At 40.4% G+C, this 18,871-nt stretch overlaps 1 protein-coding gene across 5 annotated transcripts; it reads left to right on the top strand.

Moving 5' to 3' along the window:
• The first annotated feature begins 824 nt into the window (after positions 1-824).
• Positions 825-17,100, top strand: gaa2 (alpha glucosidase 2). 5 transcript variants are annotated; one of them, XM_030054448.1, is made up of 21 exons: positions 825-970; positions 2,170-2,281; positions 2,663-3,220; positions 5,116-5,261; positions 5,433-5,598; positions 5,821-5,917; positions 6,416-6,535; positions 7,882-8,000; positions 8,162-8,293; positions 8,378-8,488; positions 10,079-10,192; positions 10,319-10,403; positions 10,490-10,607; positions 10,740-10,873; positions 11,356-11,507; positions 11,731-11,879; positions 11,986-12,127; positions 12,616-12,714; positions 13,034-13,198; positions 14,550-14,696; positions 15,522-17,100. In XM_030054448.1, the coding sequence occupies exons 2-21, from the start codon at positions 2,183-2,185 to the stop codon at positions 15,582-15,584; spliced, it is 2,916 nt and encodes a 971-aa protein (XP_029910308.1). In that variant the 5' UTR covers positions 825-970; positions 2,170-2,182; the 3' UTR covers positions 15,585-17,100. The 5 variants fall into 5 exon arrangements, with proteins under 5 accessions (XP_029910308.1, XP_029910300.1, XP_029910317.1 ...); XM_030054440.1 differs by having other exon boundaries at positions 2,132-2,281; XM_030054457.1 differs by having other exon boundaries at positions 842-935; positions 2,132-2,281.
• Positions 17,101-18,871: the final 1,771 nt, after the last annotated feature.

The following is an 18,871-nucleotide window of genomic DNA, read 5'->3' as shown; positions in this document are numbered from 1 at the left end:
GTGAATTTTGCCATATGAATTTCATATGGCAACCCTGGAAGGGAGAGAACAGGAATAGCTAAAACAAACATTTATCACAGGTTTTGAATCCTTGCAACCACAAGCAGTTTTTCATTGTACAGGTGTCAGTGTGCACAAGTTTTAGGCTGATAGGCCCCATAGTTTGCGAGGTTAGCTGCTTGAACCTGTTCAAGTTGAAGTTCAAGTGTAAAAAATGTCTTAATTACTATATACTCACTACTTGTAAATCATCTGGATTACACTTAGTAACAGCAAGCTCCTTGCTGTGGTGTTGTACAACTGCTAAATGAATACCGAGGAAATACTATTTATTTTCTAATAACTTGTGCCTTTTTTATTATATTGTTTATATCTTGTTTTATGGGTTACAGCAAATATACATGTTTTTACATATATTTATATATATTTTATATATTTTACTTATATTTGGCACCTTAAATAGCCCTGTTTAGTTTAACCCTTAATTTATTATTATTATTATTATTATTATTATTATTATTATTTTGAAATGTATTATTATTATTATTATTATTTACACTTTCATCTTTTAGTTATTTTGAACTCTTTTTTTTTTTTTTTTTTTTTAATTACTTTTAATGGGAATTATGTGAATGCACCGTCAGGAGGATTGCTCTTAGTTTCGCAGTACCTTGTGCAATGACAATAAAGGACTCTTGAATCTTGAGGTCGGGGCCAAATTCAAACAATATTCCTGTCGCTTCTACAGAGGCTCAGTCGTTGTCATGAAGAGCTCGCCAGTGCGTAGTCGACGAAATTACGAGCTGGTCATGAACGCAGCAGAGATATAAACAGTCTCAGTTATCACAAGGCTAGCCACCAGTGGTTAACGTTATGACATACCTGGATGAGCCTCCTCCTTTACGGCATTTTTATTGAACTTCACCCCGTGACTGGTAAACCTAAGTGACATATTTTTTGTGCCATCCAGGTAAACAACGTCAAGGTCTTGTCTCGTCCTCGTGCCAGCTAACGTTAGCTCGTATTGGCCTCGGTTACTTTGCTACTGAAGTTAACTAGCTAGCTAGCTCTAATGTTGTCAGCTTAGACACTGTCAGGTAGTTTTGTTCAGCTCTGCCCGGGCCGTCACGTGGACTCAGCCAGCCTGCACACGGCTGCTACCAAGTCATTTTGGATAAATGTGTCATATGAATTTTTCCGAGGCTAATGTCAAGTAGCACGTCATTGTTTGGATCAAGTCGGTAACATAATCACAAACCTGCAGTATCATGTATTTCTGTTTAACTCTGCCGTCACTTGGACACGGTGGGCTCGCCTGCAGGAGGGTATTCCACATGCCAGGATTGGGAAGTTAGCCAGATACCTATGGCAAAAATAATGACGACGACAGTAATTTCAATCTGTGAATTAAAGCCTGGATGTTGGGTTTAGGGTAATCTGGCTATTTGCTAATCCTGTTTCGTGGTATACCCCTCAGGACTGCACAGGGGTGGTCTCATGTCTCTGTGGTAAACTCTGACATTTGAATCTGGATTTATCTGGGGCTCGGCAGGAGCTAATGTTCACTTTTAGGATCAAGTCAGCAACCTAACCACAGTTGTATGACTACCTTAAAATTGTAGTAAATGAACTGACGTATATAATCCACATTAAATTAGTTTTGTATCAGGTCTATATCAAGCCAGTATTAGCCGCTATTCAGAGTGTTACAACTACTCAGAAAATGGAGACAATAGCTTGATTGTAAACTCAATATCTTACAGTGTGGGGAAGTTTGGGCTGGATGTAATCAGGAGTTGCATGACCCTGTGATCATCAACGTACTTGATGCCGTATATTTGTAAAAAAAACAAAACAAAATAAAACGTAATTGCTTATATCTTGGTATATATAGATTGGTGTGTTAGATTGTTAAGAAATGCTTGTTCCATAAGCTTAATGAGGCTACACTCTTGGTCTAATGTAATCCCCTACTGTTGCTATGAATGCTGAAATGAGACTTTTTTCTACAGTTCCCAATTTTTTCTTGAGGCATTTTCTTCTGCACACTTGTGTTCTTCTTTCTTGCTGACTAGAAACAGCAGGAACTGAGGTTTATGACTAAACTGACCTCTGTTCCTCTATCTGACAGACCTCCTGTCTCCTGTGCTTGCTCTGTCACTCCCTCAGACAAACACATGCGATGAAGATGGCATCATACAAGCGCCTAAACCCTGAATATGTGCAGTTTTCTAATGCAGTGTTATCAGAAGAACCTGGTCCTGCTCAAGAACAGGTTTCGGTGAGTTATTTTGTACAGACATCGCCTCATTATAGCTCAGATGATTCCTCAGTTAAAGTATAGGCTATTAACAGATGTTGCACTTATTATTTTCACAATGTGAAGGAACTGGCTCTTACTGATGGATCAGCCATTCTGGTGTGTGTGTGTGTGTGTGTGTGTGTTTTAATTCTGATTTTTTTTGGCATTACTGCTGTATTTGATAGTGACAGTAGAGAGAGACAGGAAAGGCAGGGGAGAGAGAGGGAATGACATGCAGAAAAGGGCCTGTGCTTAGATTTGAACCCAGGACACTACGGCCAGGACTTAGACTTAACAAGTGGTGCCCCATTCTGGTGTGTTTTTTTTTTTTTTTATCTGATTTTCTTGTTGTATCTCAAGGAGACTGAGCCAGAGGAATCAGAGCGTCCCTTGCTTCCACAGAGGCCATTTTGCTCTGTCACAACAGGCCTCATTGTGCTCGGATGCCTGTTGTTGCTCCTCTGTGGAGTCTGGCTCCTTGGCACCATGATCTGGCTCCGCAGACCCACCAGCCAAGAGCCGCACAGACCCCCAGCTCCTGCCCCAGCACAAACCCCAGACTCTCAAGCACAACCAACTACAGCTGCTTTCAACTCTGAGGCCTGCAGCGTCATACCTGAGCCCTGGAGGTTTGACTGCTACCCTGAAAGAGGTGTAGTTGTGACCAAAGAGATGTGTGAGGCGAGGAACTGCTGCTTTATCCCGGCCTCCTCTTCCCTGCCCCCATCAAGGAGGAATGGTATTCCTTGGTGTTTCTATCCTCAGGAGTTCCCTTCCTACTCACTGGTCTCATTGAATGACACATCCCTGGGACAGAAAGGACAGCTTGTCAGGGAGGTGAAGACCTACTACCCTGGAGACATCCTTAATCTAGAGCTGGAGATACGCCACGAGACAGACACACGGCTACGTGTCAGGGTGAGTGGAGTATTCACACTGCCTCGCAATCATATATTATCAGCCATATGCCATGCAGTTTCTGTCTTGTACATTGAAATTCCATGTCTGTCATCTGTTGTTTTTGTCTTTCTGTGCAATAATTATAACATTACAAATAATTTTCCATGAATTCAGAGAATAAACATTTTGGGCTATAATTATATTTTGCCTAGCTATGTATATGTGTTTAGCTACTCAGTTAATTTTTTCTGGTGTTTGCTGAGTTTGAAAATGAAGATAATTCTCATGCAGAGCTCCTCATTTTCACCAGTTTATCAGATAAGCAACGTAACATACTGGTGCCATATCAATAAAGAGCCCATTGCTGATAATTACATGGGAATGTTTTGAGAATAATGGGGAGAGAAATTGCATCAATCTTCACACAAGAGGTGATAGTCTGTCAGACAGCTGTGTGATATGTCTGTTGTGTTGGTGAAGTGTCTCACTTTCCTGCCCTTGCCGCTGGCCAGCACCTCTGTTCTCAGCACCGCAAATGGAGAGCCGAGTATGTCAGTGTCTCCTGCCAGTACATAGCCTCTCCACAGCAAGCCCCATGTGTAGCCTCCTTGTGGTGACAGATGGAAACTGGTTACTGTAGGGCCTAAGGCAAGATATTCAGGAATTGGCCCCCAGATGTGCAGCATACACGCCTCCTGATGCCCACAAACCAGCCTCTAGCTCTGGGCAAACAGCAGGGCAGCTGGAGCTCTTAAGCCTAGCAAGGCTGTCCATTAAAGAGAAGGCCACTTATTTTATTGAAAAAAAAAAAAAAAAAAACTACAGCTTGGCTGTCACCTTGGCTGTCCTAGCTCGTTGAGCTACTGATGAAGGACACTGAGCCTAAAAAGTGGACTCGGTGTGCACGAGTTGATCCCCTCTTTTAACAACCAGTGTAGGCAGGAGGAGGGAAAACAAGACCTACAGCGACTGTAAAGAGGTGAAAACAGCAGGTGCAAGATGGCACTGGGAGCTCAGTCTAAATCCTGCATGCAGGTGGCTCAGGAACATGGATTGTTTGGTTGTTGACCTGAGGCAACAGCAGCATTTGGCAGCCCCCTTAAGAGATCGCTCTGCTTGATCCATATGGAGGAAGGCCTAGAAAAGGTAGCCTAAACCTTGCGTGTCTCACCCAAACCTGGTTGGCCAGCTGCAGCCAACAGGCATCTCAAGACATGGTCAGAAAACAAGGTGATAGACACAAAATTGAACTGAACATGAAGGCTATGTCTTGTAAACAAGTAGTAATTAATAAAGTTCCTTATAGACCAAACTTTAGCAAACACAAAAATGTCTGTCAGGCATGCAGTTTCCTCAGTTCTTTGATAAAATTCCTCTAAAACAAATTGACAGACAGCACTTATCTAAATTATGCCTAATCTCCTACACAGACCTTTTGACAGTTGCTTTGAGTGTAAAGTCACCCATCAGTTTACAGAGGATACACACTAATCCAGATCGATCTGATGCCCAAAACAGGCACCTCATGAAGTATCTGTGACATAAATGGTCTGTTAGTAGAAAGGTCAGCCTTTTTCATGAGTCTGACTGGAAGATGAGATGAATCAGAGCCTGAGGAACATTTTTGTAGATGTATAAAAAGTACCACTATAGTTTATCATATTGTATACTCAACCACAGCCATCACAAAGCAATATCCCTGTGCACTATGGTCTATGTGGCTTATCAAGGTCCATGTCACCGCATTGAAGGAGACCTCAATTAAACTGAATGGGTGTAAAGGTGCTTTTGAATTACAGGTTCAGTAAATGTGGGTTTCTTAAAATGCTGCTCTACATTATCTGATCTATGAACCTGATGTTTCAATGGTGTCATTTACAGGTTGTTCTTTATTCTGATACTTTTCATTTCAGATCACCGACCCTTCAAATTCACGATTTGAAGTGCCAATTACTGTTCCTAATGCCACCGAGAAGGCAGAAAGTCCAGCCTACACTGTAGAGTTGTCCAAAGAGCCATTTGGCCTCATAGTGAAGAGGAGCTCTACAGGAGCAGTGCTGTAAGTATTACTCAAACAGGCTGCATTGTTCAGGTTGTGTTAATTAAGGGCTACAATTGGATTGATTTTGAACTGAACCCTAGAGAATATCTTAATCTGCAAGCCACAGACAGTACTCAAAATGACCAGCGCTGTGATATTAATTCTCTACATGCATGCATCTCCTGCTAGTCTGAACACCACGGTGGCTCCTCTGTTCTACGCGGATCAGTTTCTCCAGTTCTCCAGCTCCCTGCCCAGCCAGTTCATCTATGGTCTGGGGGAGCACCGCTCGTCCTTTCTGCACGATGTTCAGTGGAACACACTCACCATGTGGGCCAGAGATGTGCCCCCTATGGTAATGATAACACACATTCCTCTTACTGCTGACCTCCATAATATAGCTGTAAGGTTTTAACCATATCAATGAAATTTCTCTCCTGTGTCTCAGATGTCATGATAGACATTGCATTCAGCCTCTCATTATTTGCAATTATGTATTATGTAATTATCTTTTGAGGACAAGCAGACAGAACTATGTTGATACTAACAGTCTTGTCTCCCCCTCTCTGCTATGTAGGAAATGACAAACTTATATGGAGCCCATCCCTTTTACCTAGCCATGGAGGAGGGAGGGAACGCTTATGGCTTATTTCTCTTGAACAGCAATGCCATGGGTCAGTGTGCAGATTGTACTGACTATTTCATTTCATTTTTTGCTGCATTAGCTGATGCTCACAGTTGCATAACTTCACAGCCATGGATATAACAACACTCAACAGTTTCATGAAAGTAGAAGTTCCAGATGATCTGGTTCCATGTGTTGTTTATGTGGCGCAGCGGCTTTTGCAGCAGCATGTCTGCTCTAAAAATGAACTCTTGAAAGAAGCAGTCAGATTGGTCTCCACACACACAGTCGTGTAGCAGTTCCTTATAAAACTGCTGAGCATTTGAAACTAAAAAGTTAAGTGGTAATGTTCTCCCTGTTTTGACCGCTGGCTATTTCAACACACATTTCCATTACATTGTCTTTACACTTGCTGATTATATCCAATATATCCTCATCTCCAGCTCCATAATTTCCTAGATATTTGTAACTAAATAAATTAGCCCAGTCCTAGCTTACTGAGCTCGATTTTCTTACAAATTTCACCAAGTTGTTGCTATTTTGTCAGATGTGGTCCTGCAGCCTGCCCCAGCCGTCACCTGGCGTACCATTGGTGGGATCCTCGACTTTTACATTTTCCTGGGTCCTGATCCTGGCTCAGTGATTGAACAGTACCAGGAAGTTATAGGTCAGTATGTCAGGAAATCTGTTGGGAATTTGGCACATGAGAATGTAGAGTACAGTATATCATTATGGATGAAGCATTTATACATATATATTCTTTTGTAGTACATCATTCCATTGTTGTAGGTGCTGACTGTGAGAGATTGCTTCATATGCTTAAAACTTACTCTGAGCTTATTCTATTGTACAGGAGCACCTGTAATGTCTTTTTGGTATTCGTGAACTTTACTAGTACACTTGAGTAGATGAAACAGTAAGCATCCCATATATATATATATATATTGATTTGTGTGCATGAACTGCAGCTATGCTTAGAGCATTCAATGTTATTGTAGTTTTGCATTTTTCATTAGTTTATATTTTCATTTTGTTTTTGATTTTGTTTTGTTTTGCTTTTAATTTCAGTTTAGTTTAAATTAGTTTTTTTTTTTTTTTTTTTTTTTTTTTTTAAAGTGGGAAAGCTTAGTTTTAGTTTTGTTTTTATTAGTTTCACTGTTAGTTTTAGTATGTCTCTGGACTTTGCCAGACGTGGATGAATTGGCAACATGGATGCATGAGGTGCTCGCTTGTGTGACTGTGCCATCAGGGGGATATTAGCCATCTGCTGGCGTAAATCTGGCACAGCTCAAAAATTGGAAGATAGATTTCATACTCAACTTATTTATGAAATAAACTGACAAAGACAAAATCATAAGGCTTTTTCTCTACAATTTTAGTTTATTTTGGTTTCTTTTGTAAACACAGTGTGGTTTCAGTTATCATTTTTTGTACTGCCTTTTTCTTTTTTTTTTTAATTTCAGTTAATGAAAATGTTGTATCACACTTAGTTTTCCTTATTTTGTTGATTTTCGTTAAAGATAATAACCTTGGAGTTTCTGGATTATAGGAGTGTTTTGTAGCCAGGGCAGCTATGCAAACTGCTGGCAGTGTAGTAGTAACAAGACCTTGTCCATTTTAAATTCTGTTGGGCTTTTTTTTTTCTTTTTACTGTGGCAAGGCATCACAGCAAAGCCTGTATTAGTGGGAAACCCTCAAGTGTCAATGTAGATCATGCCAACCATAGCAACAAGTGTGTTTTCTAAAAGTATGTGCACATTTTCCAGCTGTTACAGTTATGTTTTTTATGCACTTGGGGGTATTTAGTGGGTTTTCAAATTGTTGGTTGCTGTTGTTTAACAAAATAACCTCAAGAGTTTTCAGTTTTAATACATGTGTTTCGCTCTAGTGTGCCTGCCCTGCTCTCCCTTGGCCTCGGTTCCTGTCATTTTTTTTTTCAAATTTCTCTCTCCTCGCTCTACACGTTATTTTGTTCCATGTTCCACTGTCTCCATCTACTCTATCTTCCTCCAGGCTTCCCAGCGATGCCTATCTACTGGGCTTTAGGTTACCATCTCTGTCGCTGGGGCTATGGCTCGAGCAATGCCACCTGGGAGGTTGTCAAGAAGATGAGAAATTCTGGGACACCCCAGGTAAAAAGTGGATTCAGTAAATATTTGTGTGTAGATGTGTCATTCTGGGCAAAAATTGTGTGTTTTCGATTTTATATATTCTTCTTGGGTGAAATAATTGTATGTGTGTGTGTGTGTGTGTGTGTGTGTGTGTGTGTGTGTGTGTGTTGTTTGTTTTGCAGGATGCCCAGTGGAATGATATTGATTACATGAACCATTTTATGGACTTCACCTTTGACCCTGCAAATTTTGCCACATTGCCTGACCTGGTCAAAGATCTGCACGCTCATGACCAGCGCTATGTCATGATCCTGGTATGTAGGAGTGTGCACTTGTTTGTGTGTGTTGTTTCTGGATGTGCTTGTGTGTGTGTGTGACTCTTATTCCTCCATTTCTAGGACCCAGGTATCAGTAGCACACAGGCTGAGGGGTCATACTGGCCATATGATGAAGGGCTGAGGAGAGGGGTTTTCATCAATGACTCTGATGGAAACACGCTTATTGGCAAGGTGAGACACATGTACACAACAGATGGTGACATTTTTTTTAATGAAACTATTCTTTTTCACTATTCTTCTTATTTTAACACAGTCTTTCTCACACCTTGCCTTTCTTCCCTTTTAGGAGGGAATGTAGGAGATTCATTTTTTTTATTCCTAATTGTAATGTGAAATGACTTTTATTTATGTAGAGCTTTTCAAAACACAGTTCAAAGAGACAAGAAATAAAGTAAAATCAGACAAAAGTATATGCAAAAAATCCCAAAATAATTACACCAATGCTAAATAAAAGTAGAGCCAGAGGAACAGAAAACCAGTAAGACCAATAAAATCCCATGGGAGAGTAAAATAACTCTTGTGGCCTAAGTTCTTCACACAGGCCTCTATTTTAAAGCTTGGACTGAGGAACAGCTTGAAGTAGACTGCCTGACCGCCTAAGGCTTTGCTATCAGTAAAGTCTTAAAACTCACTCACAAAATTTTCAGAAAGCCAGTGCACGATATAATCCCATCTCCTAGTCATGGGTTAAAGTCTGACTTTAGTGTCAGTACTTGTGTTGTATGTTTGAATGTGTTTAGAATGGAGGAGAAGATAAGAAGTTAATAGATAGGATAAAATAATAAAAAAAAGCAATAAAGTAACAAACAATGAACAGTGTTTGACAGTAATAAACCACTGCTCAGTAGTGCAATGCAGCAACAGAACCAAAACAGTACGGAAAAGTAGCAATAAAGTAACAAACCGTGTGGACTGTATTCACAATATAAACAGTAAAAAACAGCATAAATGGTGTCTGCAGTAGTAAACAGTGCAGACCACTCAGATGTGCAATGCAGCAACAAAAACAAGTGTGTAAATGTAGATATAGAGTCTTCCTAAAAACACAATGTGGGTGAATGTTTAGTCCCTATACATTGAGGTTATTAGTTAAAAACATATGCTGAACACAATATCTAGACAGCAACACAGAATGGATGAGGACCGACCCCTGTGTACTGTTCAGCTTATTTACTGGCATAGTGCAGAGTGTGTGTATGTGAAGTTGCGTGTGCCAGGCAGATTATTTGGGGTACTTGATAGACTGATTCAGAGTAGATATGGCTCTAGGTGCAGGCTTTTTAACATCTGTCAGATGGGAGGAGTTCAAACAGACAATGGCATGGGTGTGTGCAGTCCTTACAGATGCTGGTACCTTTCCTGAGGCAGCATGAGCTGTAGATGTCCTCTGGCAGTTGTATCCCAAAGATCCTCTGTGCTCTTGAGATGAGTTGCTGAAGAGCTTTCCTATCAGCTGTTTTTCAGCTGAGATGCAGTATGTTTGGATGCCCTCTGTGGTGCAGTGGTAGAACGTCACCGGCAGCTGTCCAGGCAGACAGGTTTTCTTTAGCATCCTCACGAAAAACAACAGTCGCTGTGCTTTCTTGACCAGTGCAGTAGTGTTAATGGACCGTGTGAGGTCCTCTGAATTGTGAATACCCGGAAACCTGAAGCTGGTGGCATAGTCTTGTATACGGATGTTTTAGTTTTTTCTGTAATTTTACCTGCTGTCAGATGGAATACAGGCACATAAGAATCAAAATTCTGCTCTTTGTCCTCCAGGTGTGGCCTGGCCTGACAGCATACCCTGACTTCTCTGATCATGTGACCCATGAATGGTGGTATGACAACCTCAAGAGCTTCCATGAAAAGGTGCCATTTGATGGACTGTGGATTGTAAGTATGGGAATGGCAGGCACTGAAAAAAAGAAACCTGCCACAGTGATCCTGACTTTGGTTATATTTTTACAAAAATGCTCAGTGTGGTGTCAGCTCTGATGTGATCTGCTGACTCGATTTTAGGACATGAATGAGCCGTCGAATTTCCTGGATGGATCGACAAAAGGCTGCCCTTCAAACAGTCTTGAAAATCCCCCTTACACACCAGGTGGGGGACACACAGGCATGCACATATATACACAAACACTTACCTGTGATTATCAATACAAAACTTTGTATCTTTTCCTTTTTTAGGTGTCCTAGGGGGGTTGCTGAGAGGCAAAACTGTGTGCGCATCTGCACAGCACAAGCATTCCCTCCACTATAACATGCACAGCCTCTATGGACTCATGGAAGCTAAGGCCTCTGCATGGTAAGTGCTTACATTGTAGAGATGCGTGTGACATATAATCCTGTAATCCACTGAAAGACTATTGGAATAATTTGTGCCCACTCCCTGTTGAAATGTTGCCTTTCTTTTCTCCCAATCCCTGTTCTTCTGCAGTGCTATGAAGCGTATTGTGGGGAAGAGACCTTTTGTAATCTCCCGCTCCACCTTCCCCAGTCATGGGATGTACTCCGGTCACTGGCTGGGAGACAACAGGAGCCATTGGAAAGACCTGTATACATCTATAGCAGGTAAGATCATACAAACTCACATCTTGTGTCTCTGTGTCTTAGTACCATCTGTATGAGGACAGCTTTTTGTCAATTTGCAGTATTGTTCCAAAAATCTGATGCATAGTAAGTCATCATATATATGGGGGATATTTTACACTGTTATACTATCCTGAAACTGATGATTTGATGGTTATGCATGTCAGCACATTTGCATTATGATTTGGTGAGGCAGTTTGTGTTGTATGGCAGCACACACTTCTCTACATTTATCCTTCCAGCGATGCTAATTTAGGCCAGTGACATCCAAGTTTTTGTGTTATTTTTTAATTCTGAGAGTTGTGTCTTAATTTTGATAATTATTTTTTCTATAATTACATTGGTTTAAGATCTTATTTATCTATTGTTGTTGTTCTATTGTTGCCTCTTAGTGTTTTGTCTCTCTTAAATTCCTCCTTTTCATGTCCTCCTGTCTTTGCCTGCCACTCTTTTCTCTCTCTCAGGTATTTTGACGTTTAACATTCTGGGTATTCCGCTGGTGGGTGCAGACATATGTGGCTTTAGCGAGCAGCCACAGGAAGAATTGTGTGTCCGCTGGACGCAGCTTGGAGCTTTCTACCCCTTCACACGCAACCACAACGCAATAGACATGAAGGTGCGATTTTAATATCACCACTCCAACCTGACCGCAAAGGTCCACAGGAACATTGCTCTAACGCCTGTGAAAGCTGTGTAATACCCTCTCATATCCTGTTGATATTCCTTCTTGTATTTTGCAGCCTACCATATGCGTGCTTTTCATTCCTAGAGAAGTTACAAACTGTTTTTATTAGAGTTGTTTGCTCTCTTTTTTTTTTCTTTTTCTGTGCATGTCACAGCCTCAAGATCCAACTGCCTTCAGCTCCCTGGCAGGCACAGCCATGAAGCAGGCTCTGCTGCTGCGCTATTCTCTCTTCCCTCTCCTCTACACACTCTTCCATCACGCACATGTACATGGACACACTGTTGCACGGCCGCTGATGTTTGAGTAAGTAATGCATATGCACACATGCTATTGTTTTTTTTTTGTTTGTTTGTTTTTATTCTTTTGGAAATACTGTGCCTACTATATGCATCTTACATCTACTCCTTAGGTTCCCCAACGATACAAAAACATATGGGATTGACAGACAGTTCCTGTGGGGTAGCGGTTTGTTGATAACACCAGTCTTGGATCCTGGTGTGAACTATGTGGTTGGCTACTTCCCAGAGGGGCTGTGGTATGACTACTACACGGTAAGACACACACACACACACACACACACACACGCACGCTGATTCAGCGGCATTGATCTACTAAAAGAAAAACACAAAATGTACTGCTTTGGCTTCAGCCTGAAACAGTTAAAAATGCTTTGAATTGATTTATTAATATGAAAATTATTGAATAGAATGTTTTATAGAATAAATACGTCATTAATAAATCCTTCTGTGGTGTGCCAGACATAAAATTTTGGTTAAAATTACTGAATTAAATCACTGATTTGAATCACGTACAAATTTAAATCATACTGACTAGTTCCAAAAAGAGAAAATTCGTTACTGAATCAAATTGCCACTTAGTGAATTGTGATTGGAATTTAACAAATGTTAAGCCACAGATTCATCCTGTACAATTGAACATTCATTTTGACAGCTACTAGTGCACAGAGGGTATACAATGATGTTGATGGTGATGGTGGAAGAAAAAAAATCTCAACAAGTTCCCTTGTCTTTCCTCCCAGGGCAACTCTGTGCGCAGTAAGGGTGAAGACATGCGGCTTCCGGCACCTCTAGATCAAATCAACCTACATTTGCGTGAAGGTACAATTACACCTACACAGGTGAGTGTGATGATGTTGCTTAGTGCCAGGCACACTACTTGACTTTCAAAGTTGTCAGATTGCTTTACTTGTGACACTAAAAAACTTTCTGTCTTTGTAGTACAGATAAAGTAGAGAGTGTGTTAAAAGTCTTCAGCTGACATGTTTATAGAGACACTTGATGAAGAAAAGGGTGAAACCTGAAAAAAAAAAAAACACAAGGGTCACAAGTATATTTGTCACATGTGTTGTAAGGGACATGTAACGCCAACGGTTGTGGTCCTTAAAATCACTCACTTTGCTGTAATGTTTGTTTATCACTTTCTGTGTGTGTGTGTAGACACCGAACCTTACGCTGTGGGTGAGCAGTGGTCAGCCTCTCCATCTGGTCTCTGCCCTCTCTGAGGATGGCTCGGCCAGTGGAGATCTGTTCTGGGATGATGGAGAGAGCATTGATACCTATGAGACCAACCAGTATGCTTATATTGTCTTCAGTGTATCTCAGGTAAAATATCTTGCCACGTTTCCATCCATTGCATGCTCAAATCCCATCTGCTGTATGATCCTAAAATCGACTTTACACTGTTTGAATGAGCCATGATTGGAGATCTGTTTGCTTCACTTCACTTTTGTAATGTAGTCCATTATTGCCTGGAAAATCAAGCTGCATGGAGTGCACTCCACACTGTTTTGATGAAAGGCAGTGTTATGTAACTACAACTACATATGTTCAAGACAGCTGGGAACTTGGAAACCTCCTTCTTACCAATAATAAAAAATACTTGTGAATGGTTGTCCAAATTTCTAGCCAGAAACGTAGTAGGATGCCTCTCTGAGCTCCATGCTCCCCAACATGCAGCTCTGACATGTATAAACATATATCGGGTTTACAACTTCCATTGAAGGGTTACTGGTTAAAGTCTTGAGCACGATCCCCACACAGACTCACAGTTTCCGCAGTATTGGGTATTTGTATGGATTGCTAACCCAGCAAAGTGACCTCCGACCTCCTTCACAACCATGCCCCAATCTGTTCCCTCCGGTCTGCCGACGCCAACCTTATGGTCATCCCCAAGACACACCGCAAAACCTGGGGTGACAAGGCTTTCTCAGTCGCTGCCCCCTCCCTTTGGAAATTTCCCTACTTAATTACTTTTTAACTCCCTTTAACTGCTTGTTGCTTTGTTTTGTCTCTTTTTGGTTTCCTACTCCTTAATCTAGTTTTATCCTTTTAAAGTTGTTTTCTTTTTTTTTCCCTCTGTAAGCGACTTTTGGTATCCTGAAAAGCGCCATACAAATGTTATGTATTACTATTATTATTATTATTACAGCAGCATATGGTAATTTAAACTTTTTCAAATTAAAATCCTGCAAACTAGCACATGCCAAAAACATGGCCTGAACTAGTTTTATTCAGCTGTTGGATAATAGGTGTGGGCAGACAGAGCAACAGTGACAGCAGATCAAGAGGGTGGGAGATTTTCCATCCAAGACAAAGCAAGAATTGTTATGGACCGTTGAGACTACTGTTGATGCAAAATTAGTCGACAAAGAGCTTTTGAGAGGCTGATACCAAAACCCGACCTTTACTATTCATGTTTTAGATAGCTGAGTGTGTATTTTCCCCAAGTATGAAATCCTTTATAGCTGTACTGGAAATATCTTGATCTGACATCACATCATCTACATATGTTTGACCAGTTATGCAAAGAAACAAGAAAACAACAATTTTGATTAACCTATGGATTTAAAGTGTTTTAGGGAGGATATTTCCTTTAACAGCAGTGATTGAAGCACTATTCAAAGAGGAATGTATTGTGACTTGACGTACATCAATCCATCTGCCTGTTTTTTAGAGTGTGATGACATCCCAAGTGCTGCATAACCACGTGGAGGCCACGTTCATCACGGTGCAGTCGGCCACCTTCTATGGTGTGAAGCAGGCACCAGGCAAGGTGCTGGTGAACTCTCAGGAAGTGTCTTTCATCTACAGACCCAACCAGGTGAGGCAAGGCTGAGAGATTAAAGGACCAATGCCCCTTTTACACTAAAAAGTTCCAGGGCTAAATGTCCTGGGTCTTGGAAGAGGGTTCCAGAGGGCAGAGCAAGAACCCTAAGTTGTTGTGCGTTGGTGTCTCCAACACATCTCGAGAACAGCAAACTGAATGCAGATAAGGAGGAAATGTCTAGTCAGTGTGTGTGCAACTGACAACATAGCAAAACAGTAACCATGGAAGATGTTAAAGCTGTCATGTTCATGATTTTTACTACAGTGCTGCTGTGATGCTGCATGTGGTTTTGGAGAAGAGACACGCAGAGGCCAAAAATGTTATTTTGGATCCCTAAAAAGCAAGAGCTGAAAAGAGGAAACTGCTTTGAAGTAGACTAATGGAGATCAGCTGTCTCTCAGTTACTATCTCTTAGTAAAATGATCTTTTGCTAATCTGTGTTAGTGCTCGCTAAAAACACTGGGGGTGTTATGTTGGCATTGCTTGCGTCTTGATCCAACCAAGGATTTGCAGCACTAAAACTCGGAGAGTACTACTTTAGTCTCAGGGATTGTTTAGGGATCCAGTAACTCAACCCTCAGAATAAAATAAGAGAGCGGTACCCTCTGGTGGAAGCAGGGGTTGAGCTCTTCCTGGTTGCTCTGAAGGGTTCCTGTGTTTCAGGGACAGTTTCTGCAGTGGAAAAGGGGCAAACCATGTAATTAGTGTCTTGTTAAATTAGCATGCTTTTCACAGAACAGACATTTCCTCTAGCTTGGGAAAAGGAAATAATCATGTTATAAACTGTAAATATATCTTTTTTTTCTGCCCTTCCATCAGGTCTTAACAGTTGCAGATCTTGGTCTCAACCTCAGTAAGAACTTCACCATCAGCTGGATGTAATGTGTCCAATGTTTTCATCAAAGACTTTGCTCCATTTGTTCCATTGGCTGCTGGAGTCACATCAACATACATCAAGTCAGGAGAGACAGGAACAGATAACACAGCAACACTGGAGACAGAGTGAAGAAGGCTGAATGCTTAACCACCGTGCACTGTTGTCATCCAAGCCCACAAACTGTGAGGACATGTTTGTTTTTATTTTTAGCTTCTGTATCATCTGATTTTAAAAGCTAAAACACTCAGCTAGGTCTGTGCTACTGGATTTACCACTAGAACACAATCTGTTTTTTTTTTTTTTTTTTTTCTTCTCAAAAGAAAGACTATGTGCAATAAATTAAGGGGAGGATGATCAGACTTCCCACAAATATTTAACTGCCTGGCTACAGCCTGAATATAGTTCAGAACAATAGCAGTGATAATCATAGTGTTGATTTTTTTTTTTTTTTTTTTTGTAATATACGTGTGCTTGATTGTTGTTTATAGCCTATTTTGCAGTAATGAATATTACGGCAGTGTAAAGGTAGTTCCAGGTGCCTTATAAATCTGTTTTGCTTTTATTTTTGTAGTGTTTCTGTATTGCTTCCAGGCTGCTCTTTGATGCGTTCTGTGTTGTAAGCCTGTTTTCAATCCTGAGGACCATAGTAATGCTATGCGTCAGGAGAGCTTTAATTGCAAGACTTTCCTAGAACAAGCCATAAATGTTCTGGAAACCATTTTACTGTGAATTTCCTAAGAGCAGATTTTCTGACACATTTGGAAACTTATGTCTTTCATGCCCAAGGCTGGATTCAAACTAGATTTCCTGAACCAGTTGAGTAAAGTCGTGACTCAGCTACATGTTCAAGATGGGGATGGTTAATTTTGCCTGAAATTTGATAGTGATGCTGTGACAGTTCAGTGTAATGTAAGTTCTTACGATCTTGAAAAGTCGGCATACAGGTTTTGAATCACAGTATGTTAACTTGGGTGTAGAATTTATTTCAAGAACTCTTCCTTTCTTGTGCCCAATCCTAACTCTGTTAAACTTAATGAAACTTTTAAAAAGGTGTGTAACAATAAGCACTTTTGTAAAGATTTACAGGTCACTGCACTGTGATGAAGTTGAAGTATCTGAACTTATTTTGCAATGTTGTTGTTAAGCCCGTGTTTAAATTTTTTTCTTTCAGATTTATTGTTTGAACAACAAGAAAACTATTTGAATTCTGCATAGCCTTTTTTTGCTCAGCACACATTTCTAAAGGTTATGATATATTGTATTAGTCATATTTTCAGGGCGGCCACAGTCTGTGAGGATGAGTTAATGATAACTTATAAAACAAACAAAACCATTGATTGTTAAAATGTGAGCTGTCTTGACCAGTGCATGGCAACTTTACATGTTCAAGGGGAATAGCATTCATATCAGTTATTTTTATATTATTTTTTGAATTGCAATTGTATGAAATTATGTTTTGCTTATTTTGGAGTACTATTGTGAATATTATATTTTAATAAATGTTAATTTGATCTTGACTGCATTTAATCTTGAATTGAGAGTGTTGTTTCCATAGTGCTGGAGTATAGTTTCTCACCCTTTGATATAAATGTATTTTTTTTCTCAAGACCATAAATTCTCTTGCGGCACCACAGAATATGGGTAGTCAGTTTTAATTGCAGAGTTGATATGCCAACATCCCCTCAAATTGACCAATGTGTACACACAGTGTTATCCAGCAGAGAGTGTATTGTATAACATCACACACTGTGCTGGGTTGATTGTAAAGTAAATAGGAACAGGTTTTGCTCGTTCAACCCCTGACAAGAGAAAATCTAAGTGAAGAGAGTGAATGAAAAATGTTCTTCCTTTCCTCTGTAAGTCAGATCAGCATCAACAGCCCAAGACTTAAGAGGTAATGAGCAATTGCCAGGCAAGAGTGAGTATACATTATGTATACTGTATGTATACTATACAAGTGAGACATAGAGGTTGGCATGTTTCCTAGCATGAATTATAATCAGTGGTGGTAAGTGGTAAGTATTGTTACTTTGCTGATATTTTTCTTAAGTAGAAAATCTGCTGTAAAATTCTACTGAAGTAAAAGTAAAAAGTAACTCATTGAAAATGCACTCAGAGTGAAAGTTCCTGAGTTATGTGTGATCTTTTCCATGCAGTTATAAAAAGATCAGAGTACAAGGTTCAAACTGCATTCACTTAAAGGTGCAGTTTGTAAAATTATTGCCAAGGCTTGATTGAAGCAAGGACCCTGTAGACTCAACTAAGAAATGTGGAATAAGCATGGGATTATGATGGTTGAGTCTACATGGTTCTCAGGCCAACTCTCTGATATTTTTCTTGTTTTTTCTACAAATATTCCACATTTTCGCTAGTTGAGTCTGAGTGGTTCTTGCTTCCATCAACCAGCTGCAGTTTTTCATCGTGCAGCTTTTACTGGAAGTTTGGAAAAGACTGAAAGTAGAGCCAGATTCCTCGTCTCATCTTCGCTGACAGCGCTTTAATTGTGAAAGGTTCCACAATGTGTCATTGATCATTTGCTCTCTGTAATGGATGTGATTTAAAATGTAGTGAAGTACAACACTCAAGCAAAAAAATGTACTTAAGTTAAAGTAAAATGACTGACTTTTAATTAAGTGATTAGTTACTTCCATCTCTGTTCATAATCACCCGGAACTGAGGAACAGTGTGTGTTGTTATGGACTGTTTTGGCTGTTTTTATATATTTATATTTGTATTTATTATTAGTCTTAGATTCATTAACCAGGTCTCAATCTCTTGTGTATGTTGGCTCAACAGATTGGCCTATTCTTTTATCATCACTAATGTGCCATCAGCAGCATCAGGGTTTCTTCTACCTGCTGTCCTCTCCTGTCACCTGTTCTGCTCTCAGAGGGTTCGCTCCAATCAATTCTCCATCCCTCTGGAGATTCTCTGCACTTTCTGTTTAATATTGACCACGGCGCCCTCTCCCAGCCCTGTTAAACCCACTGCTTATTAAGATAGGAGAGTCTCGGGATATGTGTCATTAAGATAGGTTTGTCTCAGGAGGACTGAGCTAAATTAGTTTCTCTCTGATAAATTAAACTCGGCTCCAGTGCATGCTTCTCTCCCAAACTTCCCCTCTCTACAGACACCAAACAGGATGAGAGTGGCACAATGACTGGATGGACAGCGATGAAAAGAGAAAGAAAAACACTGGATCTTTCATTGTTCCTGACACAGACACACACACACACACACACACACACACACACACACACACACACACACATCACATCCCTCTGGATGGTGA

The sequence above is a fragment of the Myripristis murdjan genome, chromosome 1 (genome assembly GCF_902150065.1).
Source record: "Myripristis murdjan chromosome 1, fMyrMur1.1, whole genome shotgun sequence".
In the NCBI taxonomy this organism is placed as follows: Eukaryota; Metazoa; Chordata; class Actinopteri; order Holocentriformes; family Holocentridae; genus Myripristis; species Myripristis murdjan.
The sequence above is the reverse complement of the archived record's forward strand: the minus strand, read 5'-3'. Positions and strand labels throughout refer to the sequence as shown.